Consider the following 9741-nt stretch of genomic DNA (forward strand, 5'->3'; position numbering starts at 1 on the left):
TCACACGTTAATTTGTAAAGTGAAAAAGGGAAATTATTAACGCATTTACTTCCCAATATTTGGTCTACGAAAACATATTTTTAATAACGTGTATTTGTTTTTGTATTGACATTAAACTCTGTTTTGAGATCATTGTTGGCCACTTATTATTCCGTATGTAATTCATGGAGCTTTGAAACTAGTGAAACATGTAGTTTAAGATGAGAAAGAGAGAGAGAGAGGGAGAGAGAGAAAGAGAGAAAGAGAAAGGGGGACAGACGTAGAAATAGAGAGGGAGAAAGTGAAAGTGAGACAGAGACTGAAGATTTCATTCAAGCTTTGCGCTATAAACCTCCCTATACTTGTCCCACTACATCGACAAGTGGGACCATAATCTTTACATCATTTCATTTTATAACCGCGGCTTTCGTGACCTTAGTCTCAAAGTTTATAGCTAGTTTCACCCGCACGTATGCGCTTCAACTCCACCCTCTTCACCATCACATTATCTCTCTAATTTATGTCCCTGCTTTATGGTTTAGATGAACCTAGCTCGTTAGGTATTAAACGTTTCTGTACACATTTCTCTGCCCTGATTACTGGAATGAAGTTTCCTTAATGCTATGGAAATTTTGTCCATTCATTCCTAAGAGGTGGTTTTAGTGGGTTCAAGCTCACACTGTGGCTTTCGATGCTAATCGCTTAATTGATTTACTAGTGGTTATAGAACATTCTTAGTTGTCGTGTTCTTATTCAAATTGTTGCATTAACTGATATATATAAAAAGTATATTAAAGTATTTAAAGGCTGAATTATTAAAATAATTGATTTTAAATTTTTAATATCTTAATTGCATGTTTACATACAATGTTTTGTAAAAGGAAAAAATCTATTTTGACTTATGTAAAATGAGTACTGCATATAAAAACAATTATATAACAAATTTATTTCTTTTTTTTTGTTTGTTTTGAAAGTAAAAAAGACCTACATTTCACTTCCGTTTTAATAATTTGCATGTAAATATCTACCAATATTACCAACGCCATAGCCAAAATCAACAGCACCATCACAAACAACGTAGTCACTGTCATCATTACAATGGTCATCATCATCGTCATCATGGTCCTCATCATTGTCAAAATCGTTCCATTTTTTATTCCATGACTATTTTTTCAGCTACCGTTGTTTGTTAGGTTTTAAATTTATTACACATATTTGCCTTCTGCCAAGTGTAGAGCAACAAAAAAAATCACGTGTGTCCGGAATTGGTAAACAAATTAAATAAATTATTCAATTGAATTTATTTATTACCAGACCGGACCATTCACCCGTCCTATTGTACCGAAACTTCCATTTGAAATTTCGCCTGCATTTCGGTAATTATCGCGCGCTGAAGCACAGCTGGCCAAAATGTGTCCATCAGGAGTGTGTAGAGCTCCTACATTACAATGTTGAATGCAATATTTTGTTGCATCTGTGCAGGTAAATTACAAAAAATATTTATCACAAAATCAGAAAATATTTAAAAATGTGGCAACCACCATTTTCGGGTCTACATTTAGCTAATGTTCGTGTAGGAGGTCGCAGATATTTACGCCGTTTAGTTTAGGCACACGTTATATTTAATGTAAAATATGAAATGAAAAATTTAATTGAGAAAGTATGAAATGTCACAGTGATGTAGGTCCTTAATGGACTATCAAATCATGCATCCTAACACTAAACTTATCAAATAAAACATTTTTTTTATAGTTTAATATTTTTGTAATTTTCCACAAAAAATAATTGAAAATGTAAATATAGGGTCCGAACTCAAAATATTAAAGGAACTGCAGCTTTAACAATATATTATATTAAATATTTATATATTAAATGTTGTAATAGACACACTTTTATAAAAAGTGCTTTTAAGGTTTCAAAATGAATCTTAACAGTACTTTTTTCACAAATTATTTCAAACAGTATGAAAAGTGTTGAAAAGTGTTTTTTTTTTGGTTTTACAGGTATATTATGGTCTAGTACTGCATAAAATTACATAGAAGCTCTTCAGATATTTGTAGGTCTATATAGGTCTATAGTTTTAAATTGATTCTTAAATATCATATGCTGATGAAAAAACTGTATTGGTAGGTATGTTCTTTATATATAGTTATAGTTTCCTCAAATTTGGTATTAAAGTTGTTTTTACAACATTGGCACATCTTCCACACAGGAGTAAGATATATATCATATATTATATATATGTATATCATATAAACGGACATAAATATACACTTCTAGTCAAAAAATACTTTTCAGAGTGAGTACTTCATGAGGATTGTTGAAGCTTTAACCAAACTGCAGATAAGTATTTTAATTATTTTTTTATTCATTTTATTAGTAGTAATAAAAATAAACTAATTTTAATAATAAAATATAATAATAATATAAATATGTTAATAATGTTATACTATTTTAATAAAGGTAGTTTTATTTTAATTTTACTTTGACGAGTTTGGGAGAGGATTTCGAAGTTCAATTTAAATAATATGAGCATATTATGAACTACTTATACATTAGACTATTTTTACTTACTTACTTAATTGGCCATTACAGACGTGAGTCATCCTTGACCGCGTCGAATAGCCTCCGCCAGCCAGCGGGATTAGTTGCTTGCTGTCGACAGTTGCTAGTACCAAGCGCCCACTAATTGGACTATCTTTATATTAAATTAATATAAACACATATTAATGTTAATATATATAATATATATATAATATATATTTTTTTATCAAAATTGCCAATAATACTATATAATGAAATAAGTATCCATTTCTTGGTAACCGTTGAATCTTATACCATTAGCCACAACTATTTTTATTAACTGTCATGTTTTAGGACATTGGCTATTTTTTGTCTGTTCTTATCTACTCAGCTGACAGGTTTTTTATCAATAAAATATTATGACGGAGCCTTTAGTATATCTAAGCAGTGAACATTTTTTCATGCCATATCTTTTCTTGCCGACTGTTATGTTTTATAATATTTTGTATAACTTTTTCTGGATACTGTCTATTTATCTGGTTGATGAATAGTACACATTATTAATTGATGGAACCGTGTTGTATATACAATTACATATCGTCTAAAGAAGTCCGTTTTATTTCCTTCAGGTATTTATAACCAGTTAGCACTTTACAATTGCTAATACGATAACTCTCCTACATCTAGCAATCGAAAATCTATGTAATACTTTTCGTATCCTAAATTCCATATTCATTATTTCCGTCCGGATATTTCCTTTTGGAATGTCTTCGCTAGTTAACGATATAAATTGATTAAACTATTAAGCGTTTATAATTTTTTATTATATAGAGAAGATTTTCGTATTCTATTCAAGTATGTTCAAATAGCAAAATATTTTTCATCCCTTCTATGACCCGATGAATATCTTAGCTTTCGCACTCTAGAATGTAAATTCCATATCTCTTTTCACTGACTTTTGGGTTTTTAGTCAACTTGGCTTTAAGAATAAACCATATAAGTTAATTCCAATGGTATAGTAAACAATAACATAGCTAGAGCTGTTCTTTGATGAAAGATCTTTTCAAAGTTTTTCAACATATTAATTTTTGAATTATATATGAGTTTTATTGAAAATAATTATTAATATAATTTTAAAACTTTCTATAATAACATTCACTATTTATTTATACTAGGGCAGTATGCTTTTGGTAAAGAATTTAGCACTATTGACATTCGCTCCAAATAAATTTTTATTCACATGAAAGAGCTATTAAAACTCAACTTTCATTCGAAGCCAATATGTAGGTAGTATAGTTTTTTATTTGAACTTCGTGATAAGCTCCAGTTGTGTAAGGTAATAAATTGATGACTACAGGATGTCATGATGTAAAGGATTAAGTGAATGTAAACAATGCCATCTATACGTCAACAACTGAATGACATGAAATCGTAATTATCGAAGCGTGATTAAAATTTAATTGTGTGCTGAGCACATATGAAACCTTTTCCACCCAATACTTTTTATATACTTTAAACTGATATAAAAATATAGTACTGGATGAGCAGCATTTAAATTTGACAACATATACCAAGGAAATATATATGTCAGTAGTTAAAATATATAATAAAAATATATATTTATTAATTTATTCAAACATATTCAAACAGGATATTAATTTATGCAACATTTGTTTGGCATTTAGTTTTCATCCTTTTTTGTTTGTTATGGTTGAATGTGTTTATAGAAATTTCTATAAATTTGTAAATAATTAAATATTCAATATTTATATCAATCAATTTTTTGAATTCTCAAATAAATTCATAAAAACACTCATAATTTTTTCATAAAGTTTTTGTCAAGAGTAATCAGCGTTGCAACCACAAAATTTAATTATATATAATTTATTGCACTTATGAATTAATTAAACACTCAATCCAAGTACAATTTTGCTTTGGTTTATTGAAAGTTTAGTTTTTTAATGAAAATAATAATTTAAAAATAATTAAAATAATGTTGCATATTTTAATTTCAGTAAGTTCAGTAAAGAATTAAGCAAAAACTCAAACACTACCAATTGAAATGTTTATGCTCGAAATATTTGAATTGGAATTTGCTGGAAATTTACACTAAGAGAATGCACTGATCCTTAAATAAGCTGAACATAGATTAAGATTTGCTTAAAAATTACACTAAATATGTACACTAATCCTCAAATGACCTAACAAAGAGTTAATATTTACCTAATAGTAATACGAAATAAGTACACTAATCCTTAAATTAGCTGACCTTTCATTGGAAATTACCTTAAACTTATATTTAATAAGGGCACTAAATCTTAAATTTGTTAATCTTAGATTAAAATTCAGATAAAAGTTATAGTAAATGGTTAAATGGGATATTAATCCTTAGACTAACTAGAGGGTAATTTAATTAGTAGAATGGCTTAGTCAAATAGTTTAGTAGAGGTGTTCAGGGATATCGACGATTTGTTAAGGATTAATAAATTTGTAAAAACTTTCTTATAAGTTAGGCTGTGAAAGTTTCTATTGGGATATACTTAAGCCTGAAACGTGTTGTGTAACCATTACCAGATATATTATACTACCTCAATGCATTGCTTCAAAAATCATTATTTTAAACAAGATAGTTTTGATAGGTTTTTGACTTTATAATAATTTTATATATTGTCCCGATTTTCTATATATAAACAATAAACGCAAAAAAATCGAAAGATTAGTTCAATTAATATCTATAATAGAACAAAAGTATTGCTTAGTTTTGTTTGAGATAATACCAATAAACCGTATTTAATTTTAAATTGTACAATCATTATTTGTTAAAGTATAGCAGCATACTCCCGGCACAAATAAAATCCAGACCACAGTAAAGAATGTGACTTATAGTTTCATTTCCGCCAAGACTGAGACTATATTTTTTATATGTTTCCTGTAAGTATTAAGTTATCTCATTTTACTCTATTAATGTTCATCATACAATATATTTTGTTACCGCAGGCACAGCTATCTCAATGAAAAGCTAGTTCAAACAATGGTTTCGTCTCAAGTCAGAAATAGGTTACTTTCAGTTCTATTTCATTGGTGTCTTTTTTACTAATGAAGACAATTCATCCATAAATCAATTGAGTACTTACTTGTGGTTCATTTAATATCATTAGAAGTTCAGGTTTACAGATTTAATAGCTAATGCAATTATTGTGAGACCCTCTATGAATTCTTTGCCGTTACCAGCGTTACTAGGTATCTTGGCAATGCTACCTGTTTATATTTGTATATTTGTTTTCTTAAATCCAAAAAGACACGATTTTTAAGAAGTGCAGAGGAAGCGCAAACGAACTAATTGTGTATTGATTCGTATATATAACTTCTCGGAATTATTTCTGCAGTATATAAGTAAAAACAAACAATATATAAGTAGCTTTTCCATTAATTTTTTAGTTGGTAATATTTAAATATATCTAAAGAAAACAAAATTTTAGAACGCTTAAAATTTATATTCCCAGCCTTGTTCAAGATACAGTGGAAGTCCTACAATTTATAGGACACTACCAAATAGGAGTTATTCACAGACAAAGTCTTTAAATTCCCAATTAAGATTTAATCTAATTTAAATAGAATTTTGCTAAATTTATAAGTAGTGCATAATTCTTATGTCAACTTTAGTTAATATTTTATTAAAATAAAAAAAATTATATTTTTTTAAGTGTGTGAAAATTTGTCATAGATATAAACAATTATAGAGTTGAGATATCTTTTTAAAAGTTATTGCAAAATTTTAAATTATATTTGTGTAATCAAAATTAAATAAAAAATATACAATAATGAAATTTCATATATATATTTTAATATACATTTTCTTATGCATCCTTTTAGTAAGTATAATTTAGATAAAGTATTATTTTTACTTCAGTAATAATGATTATATCAACAGCCAACAACAGGCAATGTAAAACTCACCGATACTGCATATACAGCGGTAATACCTAATATATATAGTAATTTTCTTTTTTTTTACTTTACTAATAATGAGTATCTCGGTAGTTACCAATAGGCGTTGAAACAACACTCATCATTAATGAAAATACAGAGGTAAGTACATCTCGATGAAGTTTTTCTTAAGTGACCTAAAAATTATATAAAATTTTATTTTAATATCGTATATACTGCTTTATTAAAAGAAATTGTCAATACTATATCATATGTACTAATTACTTTATTCTTAGCTGTCAGAACATTATAGACCAGTTGGAAAATCAGATTATGTATCTGCACATGGGGAATGCTTTGAAAAAATCAAACCTGAGGTGGAATACAGCTTAAGTTATTTATTGATGAAATTTCCAAGGGATGAAAGTAGCGACTGTTATATAAAATGTCTTATGGATTATTGGAATTTTTACGATCCAGTAATTCCACATCGCTCAGTTAAACGTTTGTGCAAACAGCTTACTTTTTGGTATCCAAACTATGTAGAAGAATGCAATAATTCGATTGAGGAATGCATTAGCAAATATCCTGATGAAGATAGCTTATTTGAATCTTGCTCTTGGATTGGCAATGTTACTAAATGCTTTCTGAAGCAATATAGAAAATCATTGTTATTAACATTTATTATATAACTCTACAACAAAAATTCATGCTAAAAATCATTAACAAGTTTTAACGTAAAAAAAACGCCAAACGTCACAAATGTCAGATAAGAGAAGAGGTTAAAAATAAATACGATATTATGCATATATGTTAAATAATGAGGTGTTAAGCTGAAAACAAGACTCTATAGAGGAAATATGAAACCAGTTCTTTTAAGTTCAGTGAGGCTTAATTCAGCTGAAAGAGCATACTTAATCTAGTTTTATTGTCAACTCCCTAACAATTCAAGTCTTCGAAAACGGAGATATGTGTGCGCTATTCTTCGAGTGTGAACTTTCGAGAAACTTGCAACGAGTTTGCAAATGTAGTAAAATTAACATACAAAGTCGTTAAAGACTTTAGTACGGATTTAGTCTTTAGTGTATCTTTGACGACCAACAACGGTAACGCCGCAAACGTAAATACTGAAATGAAATTCACATTGATTTTGCTTTTTGCCGTTGCAGCTGTGGTAAGTGAAACTGCAATTTTTTTTAAAAAAATAATAATAATTTTAAAATAATTTAAAATAAATTTTAAACATTTTTAACTTAACACTTTTTTCATCACAAACACTATGGGCCGATAACACACTTGATATCAAAACTAACTTAAGTGTAACTTAATTGGTATGACTTAAGTCAGAATTGATTGTAAAATCCGCTCTAAATTGCTCCTTTATTTGATCTTAACTGAACTAACTTTAATTTTTTCTTTTAGGCTAATGCAAAGTTTGAGGTGCGGAATAAGGAAGATGCATTGAAAGCACATGAAGAATGTCTTGAAGACAATACAGTCCCTGATGAGATCTATGAAAAATTTTTGAATTATGAATTTCCCGAACATAAGCGCACCAATTGCTACATAAAATGCTTTGTCGAAAAAATGGGTTTGTTTACTGAGCTCAAAGGCTTTGATGAGAACGCAATCATAACACAATTCACATATAAAAACTTTAAGAATCTAGAATCAGTACGTCATGGACTCGAGAAGTGTATTGATCATAATGAATGGGAATCAGATACCTGCACTTGGGCAAACCGTGTATTCTCGTGTTGGTTGAAAATAAATCGTCATGTTGTGCGTAAAATCTATGGTGATGCTTAAATTTTTAAGTTAAAATATATACACAAAAATAAAAAATTAATTATATAGTGGTAGACATATGTGCTAATAATAAAAACACTCTATCAACTGAATGTGATATTTTCTAATTCAATTAAAATAAACTTGAATGCTTAGAGTGTTGGCGTATTTTTCGAAATGGTTTGGAAGATTTTCATTAATTAATGTGTTTTTTCAGTTAATTTTTATTAATTTTATTTTTATCTTATATATTATATATGCAATGTTGTGTATATCAAACACTTGCTATTAATACTAATTCGTTTATTTAGCTCTCATTTTTTGGATGAGTCGTCAGTTTCATTGTTGACTGTATTATCTAAGTTATTATTGTTTATGGCTGCAATATCTAAATTTTTTAATGGTGATTCAGTACGTGAAGCTGGATCAATATTGTAGTTTAAATTCTCTATACATAAATACTCTTCATACATCCAACTGCATGTATCTGTTTTATCAATTTTTTCTTTCAATGCCTTACATACAAAGGCTTCTTGTTGCTCATATTTGACTGGACCAAAAGCCTTTATCCAATTTTCAAAATTCCATTCATAAGCTGGTGTATAGAAATTCATTTTATCAGCCAAACATTTAAAGAGACATGGAATTTCCTCAACAGCAGGGAAATATCCATATCTTTGTAGTTGTTCCATGCTAGCATTCAAATTAGTGGCACAGTTTAGTAAAGTTGTGTATGTTTCACGTGTTTGTACTTCAGCCTATAATAATATTGCATTTAGCAATTAAATTTTATACTAATTGAAATAAATATTCATACCAGCTTTAAGCACTTAAGACCTTTGTAAGCAAATTCACAAGCATCATCGTACCTGCGATCCAACTCAAAGCGACAATAGTTATACATATCACCGCCAAGTTCTTCAACTAATTGTGCCTTATTCCACTTATTCTCTTCAATATTAAACCAATTCCTTTCATGTGCTATACAACGTGTGAAACAAGGTATTTCCTCATCTGTCCAGTTTTTGTAACGTGCCACCTTCAGCAGCTCTTCCTTTGCAACGTTGCCACTGGCTCGGCTCAAGCATTTACGTAGAATGGCTGTGTCTCTGTCGTTTTGTTCAAAACAGTTAATCTATATGGATTATACAATTCCATTAGAAAAATCACTTTTTAATTGAAAAACAAAATATAATAATATTTACTTTAAACACAAAAATTCCAAAGAACAACAGAATAACACAAATACTTTTCATTTTACAGAATCCGCACTTTAAGTGTCTTTATCTTCTCAATTTTAAAACAAAACTGTTTTGTGTTCTTACTCGGCATACGGCATAATTCTATACGCTTATCAACAGTCCATTCAATTAAAATACAGCCTTAGCCGCGGCTTATCATTTACATATTTCATTACAAGTAATAAGTTTTAGCTCGTAAAAGTTGAGTACATATATAGTTTCTTGTCAGTATTTACCTGCCACATATATCACTTTGAACTTAGGTTGTAGTCGTTAAAATTTT

At 28.8% G+C, this 9741-nt stretch overlaps 2 protein-coding genes across 3 annotated transcripts; one reads left to right on the forward strand and one right to left on the reverse strand.

The window, feature by feature from the left end:
• Positions 1–6347: 6347 nt before the first annotated feature.
• On the forward strand, positions 6348–8267 carry LOC119681780 (general odorant-binding protein 99a-like). 2 transcript variants are annotated; one of them, XM_038095058.1, is made up of 5 exons: positions 6358–6374; positions 6434–6478; positions 6544–6591; positions 6726–7603; positions 7852–8267. In XM_038095058.1, the coding sequence occupies exons 4-5, from the start codon at positions 7562–7564 to the stop codon at positions 8236–8238; spliced, it is 429 nt and encodes a 142-aa protein (XP_037950986.1). In that variant the 5' UTR covers positions 6358–6374; positions 6434–6478; positions 6544–6591; positions 6726–7561; the 3' UTR covers positions 8239–8267. The 2 variants fall into 2 exon arrangements, with proteins under 2 accessions (XP_037950985.1, XP_037950986.1); XM_038095057.1 differs by lacking the exon at positions 7852–8267 and having other exon boundaries at positions 6348–6374; positions 6554–6591; positions 6726–7564.
• Positions 8268–8429: 162 nt separating this feature from the next.
• LOC119681779 lies at positions 8430–9534 on the reverse strand. The gene is made up of 3 exons (XM_038095056.1): positions 9423–9534; positions 9035–9352; positions 8430–8975 (listed from the first exon to the last, which is right to left on the reverse strand). Exons 1-3 carry the CDS (start codon positions 9471–9473, stop codon positions 8532–8534), a joined length of 813 nt encoding a protein of 270 aa, XP_037950984.1. The 5' UTR covers positions 9474–9534; the 3' UTR covers positions 8430–8531.
• Between the last annotated feature and the right edge of the window lie 207 nt (positions 9535–9741).

This window comes from Teleopsis dalmanni, chromosome 2, assembly GCF_002237135.1.
Source record: "Teleopsis dalmanni isolate 2A chromosome 2, ASM223713v2, whole genome shotgun sequence".
NCBI lineage: Eukaryota > Metazoa > Arthropoda > Insecta > Diptera > Diopsidae > Teleopsis > Teleopsis dalmanni.

What these genes read in the sequence shown, in the direction of transcription:
- LOC119681779 (XM_038095056.1), bottom strand. Translation starts at nt 9,473, where the DNA reads ATGAAAAGTATTTGTGTTATTCTGTTGTTCTTTGGAATTTTTGTGTTT. An exon ending in TTGGAATTTTTGTGTTTAAA is followed by an intron (nt 9,353 to 9,422) that starts GTAAATATTATT and finishes TAATCCATATAG; the next exon opens with ATTAACTGTTTTGAACAAAA. An exon ending in GTCTTAAGTGCTTAAAGCTG is followed by an intron (nt 8,976 to 9,034) that starts GTATGAATATTT and finishes ATATTATTATAG; the next exon opens with GCTGAAGTACAAACACGTGA.
- LOC119681780 (XM_038095057.1), top strand. An exon ending in CCGATACTGCATATACAGCG is followed by an intron (nt 6,479 to 6,553) that starts GTAATACCTAAT and finishes AGTTACCAATAG; the next exon opens with GCGTTGAAACAACACTCATC. An exon ending in TCATTAATGAAAATACAGAG is followed by an intron (nt 6,592 to 6,725) that starts GTAAGTACATCT and finishes CTTTATTCTTAG; the next exon opens with CTGTCAGAACATTATAGACC.